The sequence below is a fragment of the Triticum aestivum genome, chromosome 2D (assembly GCF_018294505.1).
Source record: "Triticum aestivum cultivar Chinese Spring chromosome 2D, IWGSC CS RefSeq v2.1, whole genome shotgun sequence".
NCBI lineage: Eukaryota > Viridiplantae > Streptophyta > Magnoliopsida > Poales > Poaceae > Triticum > Triticum aestivum.
This window is the reverse complement of record NC_057799.1, coordinates 12,068,417-12,092,624: the sequence shown is the minus strand read 5'-3', so window position 1 is coordinate 12,092,624 and position 24,208 is coordinate 12,068,417. Positions and strand designations below refer to the sequence as shown.

At 43.3% G+C, this 24,208-nt stretch overlaps 2 protein-coding genes across 2 annotated transcripts; one reads left to right on the top strand and one right to left on the bottom strand.

The window, feature by feature from the left end:
• Window positions 1-388: 388 nt before the first annotated feature.
• On the top strand, window positions 389-3,964 carry LOC123051076 (subtilisin-like protease SBT2.4). The gene is made up of 4 exons (XM_044473837.1): window positions 389-1,164; window positions 1,832-1,927; window positions 2,071-2,140; window positions 2,241-3,964. The coding sequence occupies exons 1-4, from the start codon at window positions 389-391 to the stop codon at window positions 3,762-3,764; spliced, it is 2,466 nt and encodes an 821-aa protein (XP_044329772.1). The 3' UTR covers window positions 3,765-3,964.
• On the bottom strand, window positions 3,776-20,061 carry LOC123051077 (actin-related protein 9). The gene is made up of 25 exons (XM_044473838.1): window positions 19,759-20,061; window positions 18,789-18,903; window positions 18,591-18,680; window positions 18,258-18,317; window positions 17,797-17,895; window positions 16,256-16,348; window positions 15,606-15,678; window positions 15,163-15,272; window positions 14,863-14,934; window positions 13,823-13,925; window positions 12,794-12,999; window positions 11,649-11,769; window positions 9,824-9,888; window positions 8,637-8,726; window positions 8,503-8,553; window positions 7,404-7,535; window positions 6,390-6,479; window positions 6,087-6,157; window positions 5,837-6,006; window positions 5,725-5,768; window positions 5,595-5,644; window positions 5,232-5,277; window positions 5,000-5,050; window positions 4,722-4,868; window positions 3,776-4,143 (listed from the first exon to the last, which is right to left on the bottom strand). Exons 1-24 carry the CDS (start codon window positions 19,824-19,826, stop codon window positions 4,725-4,727), a joined length of 2,214 nt encoding a protein of 737 aa, XP_044329773.1. The 5' UTR covers window positions 19,827-20,061; the 3' UTR covers window positions 3,776-4,143; window positions 4,722-4,724.
• Between the last annotated feature and the right edge of the window lie 4,147 nt (window positions 20,062-24,208).

Sequence of the window (24,208 nt, the reverse complement as noted above, 5' to 3'; positions counted from 1 at the left end):
TTATAGTTAAAATTTTGTAAAAGAAAAAATACGAGGGGGGCTTACAAACCGGAATCTAGCGAGTATTCGTATTTTTGTGCGAAAAACATCACTACTATATGGTGCATGTATTTATATTTTGTTTGCTTATCTACAAAAGAGATGCATACTATACAGCAAAGTTAATTACTGGCTACTACTCTAGATACGAATATTATACAAAAGAAAGTATAAATGGGGTTACTTGGTAAAAGATAAATATGACGCGGCAGAACACAGAAGTTGGAAAACGGAAGCGGGAAATGTGCCATCTTTGCTCCACTCTCTCTGGCTTCCGTTGCCATTTTTCCATCTATCGGGCATCAAAGTTTTTAGGCTTCCTGCACAGTTACCCTGCGATTAACCTGCAATGTCTCGGCCGTGCTGCCATGGTCTCATCCTCATCTTGGCCACCGTGATCTTCTTTGCGCCACCACCGTTGGCGAGAGCAGCTGCTGCCAAGCTCGCCGACGTCGATGATCATGGCGGGGACCTGCCGGCCGACGCCATCTACCTCGTGCTGCTGCGCGGCGAGCCGCACCTGAAGGCACCGCGACGGCGGCAGCACGACAACGCGACGTGGTACCATGAGCTCGAGCTGCGGGCACAGGAGAAGAAGAAGATGAGGAGACAGCGGGCGCGTCTCCACGACGGCATCCTCCGCCGCGCCATGGCCGGCGCAGGCGGCAGCAAGTACCGCAAGCTCTACAGCTTCCACCACGCCGTGAACGGCTTCGCTGTCCATGTGGCGGAGGGCTCGCGGGCGGCTGAGAGGCTGAGAGCGGCGCCGGAGGTGGCGGCCGTGGAGGAGGACAAGGGGACCAGGCTCATGACCACCTACACGCCGCGCCTCCTCGGCCTCCCCGGCCGCGTGTGGCGGCATAAACACGATGGCGGCGGTAGCGGGGAGGGCGTGCTGGTCGGCGTCGTCGACACCGGCGTCGACCCGGCGCACCCCAGCTTCGCGTACGTGCCGTCCTGGCAGCCCCCACGCACGGGTGTCTGCAGCGCCGGGCCACGGTTCCCGCGGAGCTCGTGCAACGGCAAGATCGTCACGGCGAGGTACTTCGCGGACGGCGCCGCGGCCGTGCTCCCGCTCGACACCTCGCGCGACCTGTCGCCGTTCGACGCCGATGGCCACGGCAGGTATGTGTATGCGCGGTGTTGTTCAGTCAGTGTTCACTGTTCAGTTGGGTTGTTTAGCTCTGATTTGAAGGAATGCCCGGCCTAACACGCACGCACTTGTCGCTCTGTTTCTTCTTACTAGCTTTTCTTTATCTTTTGTGAAGTCCCAAAATTCTGTAAATTCAAAATATATGGAAGTCCCAAAAAATATGAATCTCTGAAAGTTTTGACAATCGTGAAAATTTCAAATTCTAAAAGCTATGGCAAGAATTTTCTGAAAGCGGTGTACTACATTTTCTGAAAGTGTCAAAGTGAAAACTTGACATGATCAGTGCGATGGACAGGGCTATCTCGAGGCGATGTGAAGTAATTTGCCTTCCACTTATGGCATTGTACCGTCGGAAGTGATCGGCAGGCGCCCGCCAGATAGCCCTGCCCACCATAGTGCATTGCCCATTAACATTAGGTGGGACCTGGCGTTTAGAGTCTTGACTTTTATGATTGAACTGAATCTTATGTTCGGTTATCCTTATGATAATTGAACCCTGCTAAATGTTGGTGGTATGGAAAGAATGTGTGCAAGAAAAACGACTTCGATGTTGCTTTAATCCTTCATCTTGGTTAAACTTGCATTCATGATTGCTCGAGACCAATACAATAACATAAGTGGTGTGGATTATTATTGTAGCCATGTGGCTTCGATTGCCGTGGGGAACAGGGGAGCGCCCGTGGTTGCCGGTGGCGCAATGTATGGCTTCGCCAGCGGAATGGCACCACATGCAAGGTAAGACATGCATATAGCCAAAATCAGAACTGTAATCTACATAAATATCAAGTGCAACTTGAATTTTATTCACCACTAAAATGTTGCAGTTTAACCAAAACATTTGGAATAACCACATTTTGTTTTCGCTACGATATACTCAGATTAGCTGTGTACAAGGCAATGTACCCGGCAGGGGGGACTACCGCCGATCTGATTTCTGCCATTGATCAGGTAAAGATATGCACATTTTTCTTGTAATAATCAAACAAAGAAGTAGGAACATGTATGATTTTTGTTTAAAGAAATGATATTTTTGCTCTTGAATTCATAGGCAGTGCAAGACGAGGTGGACGTGCTAGTGCTGTCCATCGGGCCAGACGCGCGCCCTCCCACCAAGGTCACCTTCCTCGGCATGCTCGACGTGGCTCTCCTGTTCGCGAGGAGGGCCGGCGTGTTCGTGGCTCAGGCCGCCGGCAACGGCGGCCCGGCTCAGTCATCCGTCACCTCCTACAGCCCGTGGGTGACGGCCGTCGCCGCCGGCACCACTGGCCGAACCTACACGCCGTGGCTGGTCCTCGGCAACAACCGCCGGGTCCCAGGGCTCGGCCTCTCGGCACCCACTCCGGGCGGTGGCCTGCTACAGCACAGGCTTGTCGCCGCCGGAGAGGATGAGGAATGCCAGGACGCGGAGGCGCTGCGGAGGCGCGTTGGTGGGGTGGTGCACGGCAACGTCGTCCTCTGCTCGTTCTCGCGGGGATTCTACGAGGGCAGGTCGACGGTGGCCGCCGTCATCACCGTGGCGGAGGCGCTCGGGCTCGCCGGCTTTGTCCTTCTCGCCGATGCTCGGTACGGTGACTTCGTCGCGCAGCCCATCCCGTTCCCCATCCCCGGCGTCATGGTCCCCCGCGTCGCCGATGCCCACCTGGTGTGGTCGTACTACGCAGAGTGCACGATGTTCGGTGGTCTCGCCACGGCGGCGATCACGGAAGGGAGAGCCGCGGCGTTCACAGACGCGGCGCCGGTGGTGGCACGGTACTCGTCTCGGGGGCCGGACCTGGCCGACGCAGAGTCCACGCCCGCGGACGTGCTCAAGCCGGACGTGCTCGCGCCCGGCGACCAGATATGGGCGGCCTGGAGCACGCTGAGCGCCAACGAGCCCATACTCGCCGGCAACCATTTCGCGATGATCTCCGGCACCAGCATGGCGGCGCCGCACGTCGGTGGCGTCGCGGCGCTTATCAAGCAGCGGCACCCGTCATGGGGGCCGTCGGCCATCGCCTCCGCGCTGTCGACCACCGCGTTGAGGCATGACAACCGCGGGAGACCCATCATGGCGGAGGGCTTCGAGCTTGGCATGTCGCAGCCGGCGACACCATTCGATTGCGGCGCAGGGTTCATCAACCCTGCCGGCGCAATGGACCCCGGGCTCGTTCTCGAGTCCGGGTTCGACGACTACATCAGCTTCCTCTGTTCGTTGCCGCAGCTCAGCCCCGACGATGTCCGAGGAGCCACCGGAGAGACATGCCAGGCTGCACTTGATTCTCCAGCGGACCTCAACCTGCCGTCCATCACCGTCTCTGCGCTGCAAGGGTCTCTGACCCTGCGGCGCAGGGTGACGAATGTGGCCAGCAATGCCGAGAGATACCTCTGCTCCGCCCTACCGCCGGACGGGGTAGTCGTCGGCGTGCGGCCGGGGTGGTTCGACATTGCTCCAGGAGAGACACAGGAGGTTGTGATTGAGATGAATGTGAGCAGGGCGTCAGGGGCTTTCAGCTTCGGAGAGATAGTCCTTACTGGCAGCCTAGATCACCTGGTCAGGCTGCCTCTGGCAGTCCGGGCGCCCTCAACCACATGATCAAGTGTACAAATGGAAATGGCTGATGCTTAATTAAACTGGTACACATATTTGCCTTTTCAGAACAAATAATTAATCTGGCTGAAAAGTCTACTGCTGTTAGATAATCTGGCTTGACGAGGCTTTGTATTTTACTAATTTACAAGTTACAGGCAGTAAATCACTCTGAAAATAGAGAATGTGTTTACATGGCACCTCTAAATCTCTGAATCTCTTTTTTTTTTGCGGATTAAATCTCTGAATCTCTTCTGAATGGAAGGGTAGACAGAGGCGGGCCTTCATCATCAAAATCTCTTCTCCATGTCCCTCGACAACCTCGCCAAGAATGAAGTTCAGCATTGCTCAAGTATCCGAGATTACACCGGCAATTGCAGACCACCTGCAAAATAAAATGCAAATTCTGTGTCTTATGATTTGGCTGTAGATAGCTTGCACGGTATGGCAGTAACCATTTCAGCTAAAGGCCTCGAGTTGCTGAATAAAAAGCACATGAATTCATATCTCATGTTTCAACACTAATTTGATACTCAGACTCATCGGGCAATGCAGCGTCTTAGATAGCTTGTTACCATAACAAAGATCAGGACCTCGTCACCTTTGTTACCATAACAAAGATCGGGACAAATAAAAAATGCAAATTCTGCATCTTATGAGTTGGCAGTAGATAGATAGATAGATAGATAGCTTGCACGATAACCATTTCAACTAAAAGCTTCAATTTTTCGAAGAAAAAAAAGCAGGTCAGTTCATTTCTCGTGTTTCAACGCTCATTTGATATTCAGACTCTTAGGACCGGACCTTCAATTATACATTAACTTATTCTTAAGTGTGCATCTTACAGAAAAAGGGCCAGACCATCCAATATACATACCCTGATATCCATATTAACACGCTGATACTATATGAAGATGCAATAATTAATACAATTTGGAGAAACTGAGCAGGCAATAAGAGTACCTGTTATGAATTGTAGTAACACATCAGTTGCGACTGAAGGAAATAGGAATCCTTATATTTTCTGCCACTCCCAACATGAACACCATTTTTAATCCAATCTTCTCTATGGATCCAAGCATCACGAGTAGTATCAAGGACGCCCAAAATCTGTCCGAGCGTGTAAAGTAGGATTTAGGGACCCGAAACATTGGAGCACAAGAAAGGACAGATATAAAGGTATGAGCAAGACACACCACCTTCAACAAATGATAGCCAAATTCAAAATAGATACTACTTACCACTCCACCTTTCCATGGGATAAACAATGGATTCCTCCTTGACTGTAATACCTATGAATTTAAAATGAGAGGTTAAGCCAAGAAAAATAAATCACGAGTCTAAATTACGGTATAATGTAAAACTGGGATATAAACCTCACACAATCAATCCAGGTATGTTAATTTCAAGAAATGGGGTGTGCATTCTAATTTATAAAAAGATACAGATGCATATCCTTGCAAGAAGACATACCTCAACCTTCTCAACGGGTTGATTCGATGGAATAGTATTAAGAACCCTGAAAAAAAAAAATTGATCAATAAATTTATTGTTGATTTGCAAGACATTATGTTGAAAAAAATTCAAGTGTCATAGTATTTTCTCCCGAAAACACAAGAGCCACATTAGCAATTTTTATTGCACCAGCTCTGTGCTATTCATTCTTACAAAAATTCTTTCAACAAACAATGTTAACAATAAATAGTAAATACAAAAAAGGATCAGAACAGTTGCTTGGCACACTTTTTGCTACATAGGGTGGCACATTTTTATTCATTAGCACAATTATTCCAGTAGTCTTCCATTAAATAATGCCAAAATAAGGTAACAATTAACCTTTGTTCAAGAACTGGTGCAAGACCTGCTGTTGAAGCTGCGCCACCAACCTGCAAAGATCATTCCTCTCAGCTATTGCTTCTTGCGTAATACAGCAATACTGATATGAAAAACGAGACTGATACTTTACCAGCTGAATACTACAGAATAGCTTCCTTTGGAGGTCAACACGTCCTGTTGTAGGAAGTTGTTAGAAAAGATTCTCTCAGGGAAGCGAGATACAGTACTAAGAAAGAGACTACCTGTTGAAAGAACACTGCTGACAATGGCTTCTACGAGGCCGATATTATCAAACTTCTTTACTCTAGTGGGAAGCATTTGATAACTGTCCCATGCACCAAGCCCACCATTTCCAGAAAGACCGTCGTTTGTTTGCCAAGTATCTTCCAGCATGTCATCACAATCTTGGAACCTGCAAACATACACATATCTTGTCTGAAGAAATCATCGTATCAAAGGGCACAATCACCAAAGTAGAGAACAAAGTCTCACCAAGGTCGGGGAGGTGGAGGGAACTCTTCTGGAATGAGAAGCCGGGGATAAAGAAGCCCCATAGGAGGAACCTATTTTATCACAACAAATATGAATTTGTAGATATATGATCTAACAGGAAACACTTTAAGCATACATATAACTACTCCAACTACAACTCAACCACCACTACAGATTTTACAAATAGAGTGAAGGAGCGAGGGAGGGAGGGAGAGTGCCTGCAGTCGTGCACTTTTTCGAAACACACCCTCAGCAAAAAAAACAGACAAAAGGAGAAGAGAATAAGTGGTTTAAAAAAATTACACTGAGAGCTGACAGCCTTGTCTTCTGATGCCCAACAGACTTTTCATGCTCATATGAATGAACAACAGAAACAGCATCGTAACTCCCGCTCTGTGGAAAACAAAATACTAGAAAAGTTCAAGGGAAGCATTCTACCTCAACTAAAAAAATATCATTTCAGTTTAAGAATTAAGAAAATCAAAGTTCAGAGGAGGAGGTTGGATGTTATGGGTTCAAGCATCCACTGAAAGACTGCAGTTCTTTCTGGTTTCTACGTATACTAGTTTTGTCTTTTGTCCATTTTCATTTTGTTCAACAATTTGCACACAAACTGTGTTGGTATATAATATGTAAATATATGAAGTTTATGTTTACAACGAATTCATCTGTATTGATAGATGATTGTATTTCTTCGTGACTAAGAGGACAACAAAAGGGAAGGATCTGAAAATGGAAAGGTAGCAACACTAAAAACAAAATGCACACGGGCAGTACTTAGGCAAATAGGATAGCTCCAAACCAGATATCTTTGTCTTCCTAGAGGATTCATCGACTTAAACATAAAACAGAAACAGGGGATATGCCCAATGTCATCGGCAAATTATATCCAATGTTATCAAGTTTATTCATCTTCCTATTCCCCATGTATGAATGTTTCCACAAGGTCAGCTACTAATTTACTATCTTTTGATGAGATAGGGCAGAGCTCACACGCAAAGAGATTTAGAGAAAAGGTTTCTGGTTATGAATGTATTGATTCTAGAAGTGCTCTAGTCCCATGCACTGGAGAAAATGTGTAGAAATGATTTGCACGAAGGCACATGCATATGTTATTGCGATTTATCCTCTTTGTATACAGTTTCAGGTGAAATTAATCAATATACAACAATATTATAATGAACTTTGCGCAGAGGACACAAATCTTGCTTTCCACAGGGAATATTCAAACTGAAACACAAGCAGACTGTCCAACAATCAAATCCTTTACAGATACGAGCTTTCAAGATTTAGTAAAGCTTATAACAAGCCACTTACCCTTATTTGGCTATATCCCTCTTTTATCTTGTTCAGCATTAGCATATCTATAGGCTTCTTCATGGGATCGGTTTTAAAGTTTGGCCATGTCCGATGACGTTGTTGAACCCAAAGTAGGCATCTGGATATGTCCTACAAAAGAAAATAAAAATGGCAGAGGATGTAACAGAAGGAAACATAATGAAAATAATAATGTAGAGCACAAGCAATTGACGTTCAAAAGCCATAAAAACAAGTCATGCAGTTGTACAAAGTAAAGTAGGAATATGATCATCAGACTATCTAGCATGTAGCCTCGAGGGAGATCCTCCGTAAAAAAGAGCACTTGATAACTGACAATAATACCATCCGACAATCATGTTATAACTAAGGTGACATCACAATGACTGATATTTACAGAAATATTCCATTGAAGTTGTCCTTGGCAGATCAGTGTCATCAGAAAGGCCCAAAAATCATCGGAAATACTGTCAATGTAATGGTTCAGCCAATTTTCATTTTAAAGCCAAATCCCACACTCATATACTCTCCGGGCCTTCCCTCCCTCTCATTGCCACTTACGGATAAAAGCCCCCCCCCACCCCCCCCCCCCCCCCCCCCCCCCCCCGCCATAAACGACTTGTGCCAAGTGGCACTGACAATGAGTTCTGGTTGTCATGATACTTTCCATGCCTTTGCAATGGCATATTGCTAGATGTTGCTCTTCACAATGACAATGGCATAATTTTTCGAAACCACAGTACAGCCAAATCTCAACTGAGAAACTACTCAGAAGGAATAGATTGTTGCTCGTATTTGTAAGATGATATTACACTAAAAACAGGAGGAAAGAGCTAAAATATGCATATCTTCCGATTGGGAAAAGGTGGCATGACACAAAGTCGTACACAACAGTCACATGAGATGAAACCTAACAAAGATTCGTTTTTCTGACAGAAAAAAGGGACTGGGTGCATGATAGTAGATAATAACTTGAAAAAATAGAATCACAGATTTCTACCATGTAACCAAATTATACAGATATAATGACCATGAACAACAGATTGCTCAAGTAACGGAAATATCTTGTCTACGTTAAAGAGAACAGTTGAGAACATACGTCTCCACCATATGGGAGCGCCAAAGCTGTGTGGGGCAAAGCTACTCCATCCTGCAAAAAGACCATACATTAATATGATGATATCTAAATTTCGTGGTGGTTTCAAAGAAATATAGAAGTACTAAGGTTATTACCTCAACACAAACTACTTGTGTAACTTGAGCACCAATGTTGACCACACAAGCTGTCGACAAACCATTCCCAAATGCCGCAGCTAGAGCTTCCTAATTAAGTATTAACATAAGCAGAGTAAATAAGGAAGCTCAATTCTCTTCATGTTTCAATTTGTAAATCATCAAATACAAGAGCTTGGTTATATCTCTACAAGTCTATAGTCTGGAAAGGTATTCTAGACAAAAAAAAAGCCTATAGTCTGGAAAGTGGATAATATTACCCAAAATGAAGGTATCAAGTTCTAGTTTCTCACTAGTAATATTACATTAAACTTAGTTGTCATAGTACTATAGTAGTATATTAGTAGAGATAAGCTAAAATTAGAAAAAGGCAACTAGCACGAAAACAACTCCAGAAATGGGCTAACTCCCAAGTGTACAGCACACCAGATTAAAAACATGAAAGTTAAAATCCAGCCTTTAGGTGCAAAATATTAATATTTTTTGAGAAAACGCAAAAGACTTGCGTTTCTTTGTATTGACCCAATAGCATGAAAGGTTTCATGAGTACCTGATTTAAGGTACCAAGCTGCTAACAAAATATGGACTGGTGTTAATCCAGAATAGTTGGCACCAGGCAAGCAGTGTCAAGCTGTAGCATGGCAATTTCTCTCTACCCTTATCTTGGCTGCATGCCCTCCATAATCCCCGTTCTAGATGAAAATACACCTTATGAAAAGAAACGGTGGTATTGACTAATAAACGTACAGCTCCCTTTCGTCATATATATACAGAAAATTTTCACTCTTTTGAAATGAATAGTTTTGCTTCACCGCAAGTGGTTTTGACAATCGGACTCCCCTTGCCAGCATTATGTAGTTATGTAAAAAGAAAAAGAATATAAACATCAACCCATGAGTAAAATTACTTCATCACAGCAATTCCGTAAAGGCGACTGCATCATGCACTATGCCAGATCGCACTCCACTCGGGAAATACAACTTTTAAGTGGTTAGCATAGTACAATAGTCTCAGAATTGAGGAAATTATCCCAGCATCCATGGAGTAAACTTACATAAATTATCGAAAGACGTTCCATTTTGGGATGAACAGTCCAATTACTTTGCTTAGCAATTGCAAATGGAGAAATAAATCTTGCATTCAAAACATAATAGAAAGTAAATGCTAAATGGACGATGGGGATGAACCTGATGTACCACTGCCGTGCTAAACCCCAAATCGCAAAGTACAATGGACAGCATCTCCTTCATTTCTGATGGATGGATATATATTTAAAAAATCACAATTAAAAAAATAAGAAAATCTTCCTTATGCAGTAGAACATGCACTTTGCACTGGAACTGTAGAAGATGTTGAAAAAAGATAAAGCAAACAGTATGTACTCAAGATTTCCTATATGAATCATCAATTCAAGGCTATTACACTAACGGGGTAATGGATCATGGATTTCATGAAAGAATCTATTGAAGAACTAATGGTGTAAATTTCTATCGTTGCTAAGAAAGTGTGTTCTGCCCAGCATTTGAAATTCATGTCGAATGAACAGATTTGAGTTGTTAGAAGTTTAGAAAAAAGGAATTACACATAAACATCGGTATTGGCAGAAAACATGGGCATTGACAACTAGTCAAATGCTGGAATCTTGATCTTCACATACACAAGGTATTTCTGCATTTATTTTTTCCTGCGACTGTTGTTTAGTGCCATGTAATTTATAGGGAAAATAATAGTGAAAGGTATTCATTGCTGTTGTACATGTGGGATAACTACAGTGTTGATGTCCAAATTGACAGGTAAAGCAAAACGAGGTGATCTTTGTTCCACATCAGTGTAAACTACCAAGCAGAAGGTGGCCAGATGACATGGATGAAGGAGAGGGACTTAAGAAGAAAGAGACAATATATTGGGATGATGAACTTTAGATGGGAGATTTAATCTTCAATGCTTGATTAATAATGAATAGTGAATGCATGATATGCCTTTACTAGGGTGACAAACTTGATTTGAAACCAAATTTTTAACTGATCTCTACCTGCATGATATGCCTTTTCTTGGGCTCACAAACCTGATCTAAAACCTAATTAATGGATCTCTATCTCTAACCGAACTTATCTCTAAGGGCATATACAAAGGTAGAACAGCTGCTGACTCTTCAACCTTTCCAGGTCATCTTAAGTCAACACCAAAGACATCTTAGGCAATGGGTTATCTCTTAAGCCATTTACACGAAGAGTCAATACTAAGGGACAATAACGTTCAGTGGTATTGGGGTCGACTCTTCGGCTTTCGCCTCTTTAGAGTCAGGGCTTTCGCCACTATAGAGCCTGAGTTTCCGTGAAGAGATAACTTTCCACCCTTCCTCCACGTCAGCGATAACGCCTGTGAGTGAAAGTCAGCTACGGCTGTGTACATGCCCTAATGCATGGACTATATCTATAAGGAATAAAACCCAACTAACAAGGAGACTAATTACTTTTATTTCATCTTCTCAACTAATACTGCTCCAGCAGGGGGCATGTGAAGAGTATGCTGCTGCTACAGCCGTTCTACAGCACCGTGCCTGAGTTTCTTAGGTGCTTTTGACTTCGGAGTTGCCAAGATGACAATCGGACAGCCCTGGGATTGAACTAATGTCCTTCAATATGATGATTTCTTTCAAAGCCTAATTGATTTACTTGCTAGAAATCAACAAATTTGACAAGGGTAATTTTGTACTAATGTATCTATAATTTGTTGCCTTGGTCACCGTGCCCAAAAATATACACCTTAGATAAAGGAACGGAGGGAGTATATAGGTTTCAGAGATGAGGAAAGCTTGAGCAAATGTCAAGGATAAGGCAAGCGAACAAACTTAAAAACTAACTACCTAATTATTACTAAGGATATCCTGCTCCACCTGAGGATCATGCCACCAGCCCTAAAGGATACTCATCCTTGCGGCGGCACATGTGAGCAGCACTACATGACATACGTCTACATATCACAGATAGTATTACATGAAAAGAGAAATACCTCGGTTGTCAAATGTTTCCCCAAGAACAAGAATTGCAGAATATAGATGTCTGTCCTTTGGGTTGATATGCAACTTCTCCGTCAGCATCCAGTTCCAAATAGTGCGCAAATCTTCTAAAACCTGCAATAGCCAATATTTGCTTTTCCAAATCATCTACCATTATGATGCTATATATAAGGAAAAATGGTATGCACGCACATAGGTTTGGTAACCAGTTAGAAACAGAGGGTTATCATGTGCATCATCTCTTCTCCAACAATTTCTGCACCAGATACCATCAATTTCAACCAAGAAAAATAATCCAGCTGTGTTTTTAATGTAAATATTCTAATATGTAGGCCAGGGTTTCAACTCATGACCTAATTCTTAGTCTTTCTTTACGGTTCGTCACTGGCAGCAAACAAATGCAGTAAAAAAAATAAACCATCAAGGCAAAGAATAACAGGTAATATGGAACAATTTTAGTTCTTAGCTTTGAACCCAAGCTCCACAGTGTTAGCATAAGGACTTCATGGTTCAATTCCATTAAGCTAATATAGATACTCTAAAATATTAGACACAAGACTTTATATTTAAAACTTAATAACTGCCTTACCGGCAGAATAAACTGCTCAATTTTATGTTTTACCAGTGAAGTAGCTGCAAAATACAGTGTATGCAAGGTGCAGCGGGAGCTTTTTCATGAAGATCTGTTTAGGATTGGCTGATGGAACATTTGCGCGCAAACAAATAGGCAGAATTTCAACGTGTTCCTACTAATTGTTTCAGATGGAAGAGATTGGGTTAAAGCCTTCTTCAGTACATTTCTGTAGACCTCTCGCCTACTGTTTTCCATAAATTTCAGTAAATATTTGCAACTGGATTGACCAAAATCCTGGCACAAATCTGATTCAAAACATTTTTTCCCTTGATAAACAATGCTGCAAGAAATATCATTCCCCATACTGATTACAGTGGAGCCAAATAAATACACCCCTACTAGATATTCATAGAACTGACAGTGTAACAATGGAAAGTCTCAGCCAATGAACTCAAACTGAACTTCCCATTTAAAGGGCAAAGTTGTTTAATACATACCAAGAGGGGCATTACTATAACTAAATGATTCTTTAAGATGAGGATCATACGGAATCTAGAGGCGTACCTGATGTAACGAATAATTCTGAGAAATATTAAAATGGCCTCTCCTGATCGGGCGACCCAAACAGTATGGTGCAGAAGGAAGGATTTTCAAAGCATCCTCTCCAAATATCATTTCCTTGTACTTGCTTTCTTCGGAGTTGGGCTTGTTACCATGATCAGATGTGCTTTGTGAAGGATCTTCATCGGCGTCACTGTTTACTGACCTTTCTGGCGAATTTGAGGGATCATCAATATTTTGATATTATAAAATGCTCTGAAATATATGCTACTTAATATGCTGTAGAACTGCTCTTTGAACCTACTGTCAATACTTAATAATCCAAAGAACTGAGCATAACTAAGTAACTCTGATTATAGGGACAAACAGTCAGAAAATAATCCATGATATAACTCCAACAATTCCACTAAAACTGTGTGACGCCTCACCGAACAATCTGAAGCAGCTAAACAAAACAGAGTGATTGATGGGATGTCGTTCTGATGGGTACATGCCGTATGTAAGAAGAGATGGGACAAAAAATATGTGGATCTCGTACCAAAGCAATAGCTAACCTGACATAAGAATTTCAGTCCTCTAGGCTTCAGAGCTAGCTAGCTCCAGCACACACACAAAATCATTGTGTCATAATGTAACATCCAAGGTGTAGACCAAAGCGCCAACACCACATAGGCACAGACAAACATAACAACTCACTTAGGCTTTTGTCCTTGATTCGCAAAAAATAGGTTAATGCTGATTTAGACTCGTTCCTTTTTTGTATATATACAGTTCAAACGCATGAAAAATCTGATGTGGTACAAAATCAACCACAACCATGCACATGAGTGACACAGGCCCATACTAACTGAGGACAGGTGTTACATGTAAGTCATACCAAAAAGAATTACAGTTTCCTTCTTTAAAAAAATCAAAAATGCCTCCAAAACATAAGTACACTGTAACATTTTATTAACAACAGAAGATTCCAAAATTGAAAGGGGGGGAAATAAAAAGGTACTTCAGTTAAAGAACCAAAAGATCAGAAAGTACCAATTGACGTGGATGCCTTGATGCTTTTATCCATCACATCTGTCCATGTGAGTATACTATCATCTTTGTTTTGCTGTGAAGAAAGACCATCAAGACGTCCCATCTAAAGTGGTCAATATAACAAAATCAGCAAACAGAGACCATGATTTGACCTTTCTAAACAAAAGGAAATTGATGCCAAATCATATAATAGATCTATATTGCACACATCAAACAGGCATAGTTGTTGAAATAAGGATTTGTAAGATTGCAAGAAATGGCAACAATTTTCGAACTTGGCAATATATAATTCCAACATAATTCTATAAATTTGGAAGAGATGAACTAATGAGTTCATATTACTACAAATTTAGAATATTCACATGTAAATGCATGTCACATACTTTATAAATTATGTAAGGACAACCAACTAGGTAATAGTTTAAGCCCTGAACCCTAGGTAAACTCGGCTTATAAGCCTCAATGTCCAAAGCTTATCAAATAAGCTCAAGCTATGTTCTATTATGTTGTCCCTGGCTTGAGCTTACTAGGATTAAAGATAAAGCTTAAGCCATAGGGAAAACAAGTCCCAAAGTTCCTTTCCTCCCACTCGCTGTATGTCCCGTAGTGAACTGGATCATTATCAGAATATTATCATAATGCAGCGTACTACAGATCAAATAATTTCGGCAACCTAAAATAAAACAACTAATTTAGTGAGATGTAGCATATGGCCACTGTTTCACCGGTAACTTACTCTAAGTAGCTAGTTCTCCTTTAATGCCCAAGTATAGCATGCAACCAGATAGACAGACCAAATAACTCCTTGAGAAGCATAAGAATAACCATTGATAAGTAACCAATGTGTAGGAAAAGATAAATGCATTGCCCATACTCTAGACTAGTTGGACATTACTATGGAACTTCAAGGAGATGGTACTTTTCCCAGTTATAATATGAAAAAAAAAGCTTAAGCTGGGTGACAAAAGGTTATATATCCTACCGTCACAAAAAAAAAAACAGGTATGCAAAGTATTCATCACATAGACTGTACACGGTACCTTAGGAGGTAATGGTTGGTTCTCTGAAGGCGATACTTCACCCAAAAATGGGATTTTGAGCATTGAAGCGATCTGCAAGAGTCAGGCGTGATTAGTTCGAGCCGCACACATGATCCAAATGTAATTGCGAGAAGTAGATCTTTACAATATCATACGCCCTCTCCCGCTCTGCGTTGTGCGTCGACCCAGCACGACAGTTGAGCCTCTGCAAACCAAAACAACAGTCATACACTGGAGATTACATCGATTATGTTCCAATGCCAGTACAGTAAAGGCGAACCACCCCTGCATTTGCATCACCTGGTCTCGCACCGACAGCTTCGGCGCATCGTTCTTGTGCCGGGCAATGCAGTGCGGTATATTGAACGGCACGTCCTGACTAGCGAACCCCATGCGCACATTCATAGAGCCTGCAAAAAGGAAGGGCCCTCGGTCAGGTGACAACGTGTCCCAAGGCAAAAATCACCAACAATCCTGCTTCATCACCAGTTCTAGAACCTCAGCAGTAGTATATCGTACAAAATCAACCTTCTGATTCACATTATGCGTTTCACTGGGCGCTTTGAGCTTCTCGAAATTTGCTCGAACTAACTACACACGTTGTTTTTCACAACCAATTTGGATTCCAGCAGGCGTGAATCGTCGGAACAAACAGGCGAAGGAAAATGCGCATCTAGAAACGGGCGAGCGATTTAGGCGGGGGATTGGGGGATTTCCCTCCCGCGGGGCGGGGCGGGGCGCACCTGGGTTGATGACGACGAGGTTGGAGCCGCGCTCGGCCAGGAGCTGCGACGGCACCACCGTCTTGAGGTAATCCTGCGAGCACAAGCGTGAGCAGCAACTCGCTAGGGTTTCTCGGGAGGGGTTTAGCCCGCGGCGCGAATCGGGCCCGCCGGATTCGCGCGAGCCGGAGAGGGGGGGAAGGGGTGGCGGAGCTTACCATCTGGTCGTCGGCGGAGGCTGGAGGCCCGGACGGGCGGCCGCGGCGGAAGGGGGCGCCGGAGTTGAAGGCGGCGGCTCTTCGCGGCGGAGCAGGGCGGAGCGGGGCTTGGCTGTGCTCCCCGCGGGTTTGGGGGCGGGAGGAGGTAACGTCGGCCGTCCGATCGACATCGAACGGAGCTCGTTATCGAACGTGATTTTCCTTGGCTCTCCTATTGCGTTGGGGGTGGACATTCGGTTTGAATCCAAATTCGACCCCATTTTCTCGGCTATTTGAATTTGTTTGGAATCATAGGACAAGATACGACATTTGCCGGCCTTGTGAAATACGAGTAGTTTGTAAGTACAACGTCGTCATCTTGGAGTCGTCGCGGCAAATGTGTTAGGTGCTTGGTGTGTTGCTCTTTTCGTTTGGGATGCTCTGTTTGCTTCTAGACCGGAAAAATTAATTTACGTTTTTCAAGTGGTCTTTCATGCACATGTAACACAACTCTCTGAATTCATTATAACGAAAACGACATGCGGTAAGGATTTTCCTTACTGTTTTCTGGTAAAAAAAAAGGTTTTTCATGCCACCGATATAGAAGTACTATATTTATATGAAGAATAACACCATGCATAGGCCTTGCCTGAGTTGCGTTTGGTATTGTGGTAGATTATGATAACCCAGCTTATCTAACCGACTATTGTTTATTTTACCATTTATTTAACCCTTGTCACTAATTCAACATCTATTTTCATAAAATGAGTTTGAGCACAACATGTCCACAACTCCAAAACTAGGTTTTAGAATGAAAATCTTGTTTTGTCCTTGCCTTTTCGAGTCAAGGATTTCAAACTAAACTGAGGGCTCCTTTGATTCAAAGGATTTTTCATAGGAACTTTTGAGGATTAGAATTTTTAGGAATTTTTCCTATGCCTGTTGTTTGATAAATACGTTCAAATCCCATAGGAATTTTCCTACGAATTTCTTGTACCATTTCCCATAGGATTTCTAGCATCCACTCAAACCTTTTTTAAAGAATCCTTTGTTTTTCCTATGATACAATCAAACAAACCAAAATCATGTAGGATTGAGATGTGCATGGCATGCCAATCCTACGGTTTTTCTGTTCCCATGTTTTTAGAATCCTTACTCGATATGGTTTACTTACTCATATGAATATGATGCTGTTTGTTATAATTAGTGATACACCTCTAGGCCCCGACTTCTCGCTCAGTGCGACTTTTTTTAACAGTTTGGCCGAGAAAAAAGACTACTATACTACTTAAGATAATAAGATATATCCCCATATTCCCATGGAATTCCCTCAAAAAATCCTGTGGAATGGATCAACCACATACAAAAACACTAAATTTGCCTTGATGAATACATCTCTTTATCAAGTTTATTATGACTAATAAGAAATTATTAAAACACAAAACATCTGTGCATTTTCCCCACCAAATAAAAAAACATCTCCGCATTTAGGGATCAATGAAGGACACGCTCGAAATCAACGGCAGCCAAGAATGTATCCTTTGATCCTGAATGGAGACAAGCAGTTTTCTTCTGTAGCAAAACACAAGACTACCATACCAAGGCATAAAACCCACCGCGATAAAACCGAAAAACAGAACTGAGCAAGACGGCTTAAAACTCCTACATATCGAATTCTGCAGGTCCCCAGCTCACGAATCCTATGGGCAAAAAGCGGGACATGTACTGCTCCAAAAGTATGCGTAAAACACGACGAGTTTCCATATTGATAGCTTCCCCTCCTATCACAATCCCCTTACTGGCTTCAGGTTGTCTTAGCCTTTGCGGTCCTTCTCTTGGAGTGCCTCCTTGGGATGGAGTTCTTCATTCCCAGGAAGAAGAGCAGCGCGCCGAAGAGGGCCAGGTTCTGAGCAGAGAGAGAGAGGAATCTGAGTTAGAACACCTGATGACAGCTACTGATGGAACTGTTCAAAGAAGGTGAAGCTTTTCGCTGAGCGAGATTTTGTGTAACAAACCTGTGAAAACATGGTGAAGAGCTTGGCAAATTGCTGGGACTCCATCTCGTAGTTGTAGAAGTCGTACACGACAGGGGTTATGAATGCCAAGTAAACAAGCTGCACAAGTGAGCCGCATCAGTATTTCCATTTGTTCCAAAAAGGAAATTAAGAAATGTAACGGGGGAGAAAGAGCAACTGCAAAACCAACATAATAAATGCACAATCATTTTAACATGGATTAAATATAATTGGTTCCATATAATAAGACAGAATATATATTTGGTTTCTTTATATATAAGCATAAACAGATATGCCCAGTTATCATGGATTGATGTCTCAAAGAACTGTTGCATTGTCAGATATAGATAACAATGCAAACAATAAATATAAACATAAACACATAACTTTGGACTACAGCAAATCAGTTGCACAAACTCAACAGACATGAGCCTATCAAGTGGTTAAACAAAAAGAATAACCTGCCACCACATCTGGAATCTTTCAGGAAGGTTAGTGTTAAAGCATTCCACTGTCAGATGCTACAACAGGATATTGCAGAAGCAAAACGTATGAAGATCAAACATCAAAGCAGCAACAATGCCAGATTTGGCATTTTACAGCCTGTGACATGGACACACTAAAAGTTTTTTAAAACTACCTAAATGGCATGGCAACCGTACTTCCTTTTTATTAGTTTGAGAAGACATGGTGCTGCAAGTTTACATTTAATGGCAACCACAACAGTATGCATCTTGATACCCGCCTCAAGATACAATAATTCTTGATAGTGCATGCAGAAGAAGAGTACACACCAGTACGAGCGCTCCGAACGAGCTGCTGATGATGAAAAGGAGACCACCAAAGGCTTTAAGAAACATGGTAAAGGCAATGACAGACTTGATCTGCAAACAAACAGAACAAAAGCCATAAAAAACAGGAACTAGGTGAATGGATCCTTAAAAAGGAAACAATGATGTACAATGGGGCAATCAACCAGAAAATATCCATACGTCAATGTGTGGCACCGCCATCCCAATGCCGGCGGACACCTGCTTGACAAACAGGTTGAACTTGGGCTTCAGAGACTTTGCTGCTGGTCCTCCATCCGTTCCAAACTCACTGAACCTGCATGTACATTGGAAGAACGAACCAGAAATTTAGCGACTAGGAAGCGATACTGGGCCTGTACAGCCAACTCGGAAGCATAACAGGACTAGCATAAGAAGCAACACAGCACTTCCTGTACTACTACTACTACTACTACTACCAGATAAAAAATGAAATTCAAACAATGACAATTGACATGGCCCCTGATATGGAAACAATTCTGCAGGTATGCCAGTAAAATGGGGTTAAATGAGAACCAACGGCCCAACGCCCAACAAAGGCAGGCCAGCAGGATGAAGTTATAGCTAGCTAGCTATGCACCATTGAGTCCATTGTTGTGCTAGTACCATGGAGAATTTGGCATCCAAATGCACCGTAGCCCTTGGTATCGAACCAAAATGCCAGCAAAGCAACGCCAGCTAGCTAGTAAAAGATGAGCCCGGATGGCGTTCACGGCGAGACGCTAGACTTGGGAGTAACCGGAGCAGATGGGGCCACCACGGGATCCGCGCGCTTCTACCCGCTACGCTATCCGCATGATGAAATGGACCGCCAGCCTGATCCGAAACCCTCATCAGCAAGCAGGCAACATGCGTGCTCCCCGGCGTGTCGCCACCTCTAGGATTTACCACGGCGGGCCGACATCTACCCTACACCGCCCAGATCTACCGCGACGGGATGCACCGCCCGGCCGGATCTCGGCACGGCGCCGCGTCCGCGCGAACCAGCCCTCGATTCTCCCAAGCGCAGGCGCCAACGAAGAGGAGCGCGGGGCCTAGCTCCGCCGGAGGCCCGCGCGGGCGTCCCCGGGAGGCGGCAGGGCCGAGATCTGGCGGGGCGAGAGGGGGAAGAAGGGGGTGCGCGCGCACGTACTCTTGGTAGGCGGAGAGGAGGAAGACGGAGGCGAAGAGCACCCTCCCGACGAAGGAGACGAACCCCATCGCTGCTGGCCCTGCCCCGACTCGCCGCCGCCGATGCTGCTGTCCCGCAGGCCGCCTCGAGCTCCCCGCCCGCGTCTGGTGTCTGGTCCTCGGTCGCGACGACGACTGGGCTGCCCGAGGGGAGGGGAAGAGGAGTGGGAGGGGATCGGTCGACCGATCGGGATGGATTTGTTTTGTCTTTGTCTTGTTTTGCGTCGACGGACGGATGGATGGGTTGGGTGGTCGACCCGGTGTGGGGGGCGCGACGGCGATGCGCACGCGACGCGGCACGTCCCGCTGTGCCGATGGCTTCCCTTCCGGACGGGTTCCGCGAAGATCGCACTACACTAGTGGAGTACGAGTACTCTTTTTTTTTGAAAAAAAATGTACTGTGAGTAACGGTCGAACGTTCGCGGGGAAGCAGCTCCCAGCGAACATCAAATGGATGCCCCGTGCAAAATAAAATCACACTGCATCCACAGGCAACTCATTCTCCCTTTCCTGCGCGGCGAGCCCGTACCAAACGCCGGCAACTCTCTCCGGGCGAACGTTTGCCGGATATTCGCGTCTTTTTTTTCTTTTCTCTTGAAAAAAGGCCATCGGGTTCGTTACCCACCTCTATGAAGGTACACACGTTCAGCCTACTCCTATGAGCACCTTCAACAAACTGAACCGAAACAACATCTTGAGATTGACAAAATTACCACATACACCTTCGTAGTTGACGAAAACGTTTTCTCCCACTGAACGCACATCACCAGAAGGCCTGAAATGAATTCAAAAAAATGCGGACCATCAATGATACAGAAAAACACACACCACCAATTGACTTTAGTAGCACATATGCCCGTGCGTTGCAACGAAAAAGATATTTCTTTACGACAAGCAATGGGAGAGATAATTGATGATCTCCCACTACTAGGGAAAAGCCTAGCAGTAGCACGGGTGACCGCGCTACTGCTACGGCGCTACAGCTAAAGGTTAGCAGTAGCGTTTGTTCATCCGCGCTGCTGCTATATCTACTTAGTAGCAGCGCTTCCTGCAAAACGCGCTACTGGCAATTACTAGTAGTGCGTCTCACTGCCCGCGCTACTACTATTATTTCGTATTCTATTTTTTTCATGTCGTATTCATACACCTTTATACAAGTTTTCATACAGTAGCAATTTAGAGATTGTTTGTACATTATAATAAATTATTAAATCACTAGGTGAAAGAACCGCGGATTAGTTTCAAGTGAATGGGATAACTAATCTGCGGTTCTTTCACCCAATGATATAATAACTCATCATCATCATCATCATCATATTAATATATATATATATTTGCATCATATCATCACCAACAACGCTAGCTAATAATCATCATAGTCAATACCACCAACACTATTTAATCATCATAGTCATAGTGTAGTTATCTAATCACCACCAACACTAGCTAATAATAATAATCATAGTCATTACCATCAACCCTAGCTATTTAATCATCATAGTCATAGTATAGCATACATCATCATCTTCAAACTCATCCTAGCTATCTAATCACTTCTGCTGCTCTCTCTCAGGTAAAATAGCATAGAACATGTGTAGCACTCCTGCTTCATCATATTGGAGCATGTAGATGAACATGTCTCCTAATTATGGGCCGCGCTTCTGATTGCTGCCCCCTAGTACTTCTCTGCTTCGCTCCTTCACAATTTTGCTTCAGTCTTTGACCATTAAGACTTGCTCGCTTCGAGAAATCTTAAATGCACGAAAGTGCAATGTAGGATGTCTTGGCGGTAAGCTAACCATTGTCATGCGACCATTATGCTCGATCCATTGAGGCACAACTATCATCGGGAGTCCCCGTTGAAGAACATCGTAGTAACATACTTAGCAATGAAGTTTAGCTTAAAAAATAATGTATGCAAAAGATGCACTGAGAATAAATAGTAAAAATCTTACCATATTTCCTAAATAGATGTGACCGTAGTTCAATACGCATGCTAGTGGTCGCGCGTTTTGAGTACTATTTTGAAGTCCAGGAAAATAATCTCTCTTCACAATATCAAGATCCTCAAGCCATGAAACATAATGACTTATCTCCTCGTAGTTTAGTTCAGCCCCAGGACAGTAGTAGGTCATGTCTACCAAGCACCGGACATGTTTGCTTGAATGAAAATAAGCTGTCAATAGAAATTAGTTGTCAACTATTTTTGAATAAACAATATCCAAGACATAAATATGGTTGAGAAACTCACATAATGGTAGAACTAGAGGCGTATGCACATCGACCCAGATGTCGATATTACCTTCAACTTCATCTTCCGGACAAATATCAAAGGTGATAAGCATATCAGGCTCAAATGCATAAGCCTTGCATAGTGCTCTCCAATTTTTGCATTCAAAATAGGTGTAGGTGTCTGCATTGTATAATTTTATGGTAAAAATATAACCATACTCGGTCCTCAAGTGAACTCTCTATACCTTCATAGTTTCCATAGTACTGAAACCATACTCGATCCTCAAGTGAACTCTCTATATCTAGCACAAGGAAAAGAAAGAGAAGCGACCCCCACGACAACAGTCGGCATTCTTCTTCTCTCATATATGGTGGACACTCCCTCACCGATTTTTCGACCGTCGATGGTGGTCGCTACTCCTTCTTCCCCTAGTGCATAACAAAGGTCTAGCACAAAGAGAAGAAGGAGAAGCGACCCCCACGACAACAGTCGGCATTCTTCTTCTCTCATATATGGTGGAGACTCTCCCTCACCGATTTTTTGACTGTCATGTATGGAGCCCCAATAGACTTAAAGTCAACTCGAAATGTCGATTAATTCTCTTTCTAGGAAATCCGGGGCACTCGATATTTCGTACATATTCTAGCACAAGTCATGCTTAAATTCATGGAAAAATCCGGCATGACCTTTGCTAAAATAGGACATATCGAGCGCCTGAAATTTGCCGGAACGGAAATGAATCAACACTCCGGCAAAACATAGGCCACTCGGATTTTCCTTGTGATACAAAGATGTCCCTTCTCTCATATATCCGAATCAGTTATCATAAGCATTCGCACCCGAAAATTTCAATATATCTTATAACCCGAACATTTCATTTGGTTAAGAAGCATAACTAAATACCCTAGTTCTACTGTATTCAACACCGAGGAGTAGAGAAGGAGGATGTGGACTTTTAGCTCACCGACTCGGGTGTATTCAACACCGAGAGGTAGCTCGGATGACGACCACTCCAAGGATACACGACTCTACAAAGCCTGCATATTCCACCGAGTAAAATTTTAATTAGATCATCAAATCTCATATAGCATTCTTTGATGACAAAGTGATAATGACATAAATTCAACTAGTTCAACTAAGCACTTACTAAAAATAAACTAGTTATATTAATTTTCTTACTAAAAATAAACCAGTTCTATAGTAAAATTTAATTAAATCATCAAATGCCTATTCACTAGTTTTCTATTACTAAAATTTTAGTAAGATTCTGTGTACTAAAATTTTCTATTACTAATTTTTTTTATATTACTAAAATTACAAACTATTTCTATACCTAATTATTTTACTAAAATTTTCTATTACTAAAACTTTCTATTACTAAAACTATTTCTATACCTAATTACAAACTTGTAGAGGAAGGGAGGAGGGAGTGTTGGAAATATGCCCTAGAGGCAATAATAAAATGGTTATTATTATATTTCCTTGTTCATGATAATTGTCTATTGTTCATGCTATAATTGTATTAACTGGAAACCATAATACATGTGTGAATACATAGACCACAACATGTCCCTAGTAAGCCTCTAGTTGACTAGCTCGTTGATCAATAGATGGTTATGGTTTCCTGACCATGGACATTGGATGTCATTGATAACGGGATCACATCATTAGGAGAATGATGTGATGGACAAGACCCAATCCTAAGCATAGCACAAGGTCGTGTAGTTCGTTTGCTAAGAGCTTTTCTAATGTCAAATATCATTTCCTTAGACCATGAGATTGTGCAACTCCCGGATACCGTAGGAATGCTTTGGGTGTACCAAACGTCACAACGTAACTGGGTGGCTATAAAGGTGCATTACAGGTATCTCCGAAAGTGTCTGTTGGGTTGGCACAAATCGAGACTGGGATTTGCCACTCCGTATGACGGAGAGGTATCTCTGGGCCCACTCGGTAATGCATCATCATAATGAGCTCAATGTGACTAAGGAGTTAGCCACGGGATCATGCGTTACGGAACGAGTAAAGAGACTTGCCGGTAACGAGATTGAACGAGGTATTGGGATACCGACGATCGAATCTCGGGCAAGTAACATACCGATGGACAAAGGGAATTGTATACGGGATTGATTGAATCCCCGACATCGTGGTTCATCCGATGAGATCATCGTGGAACATG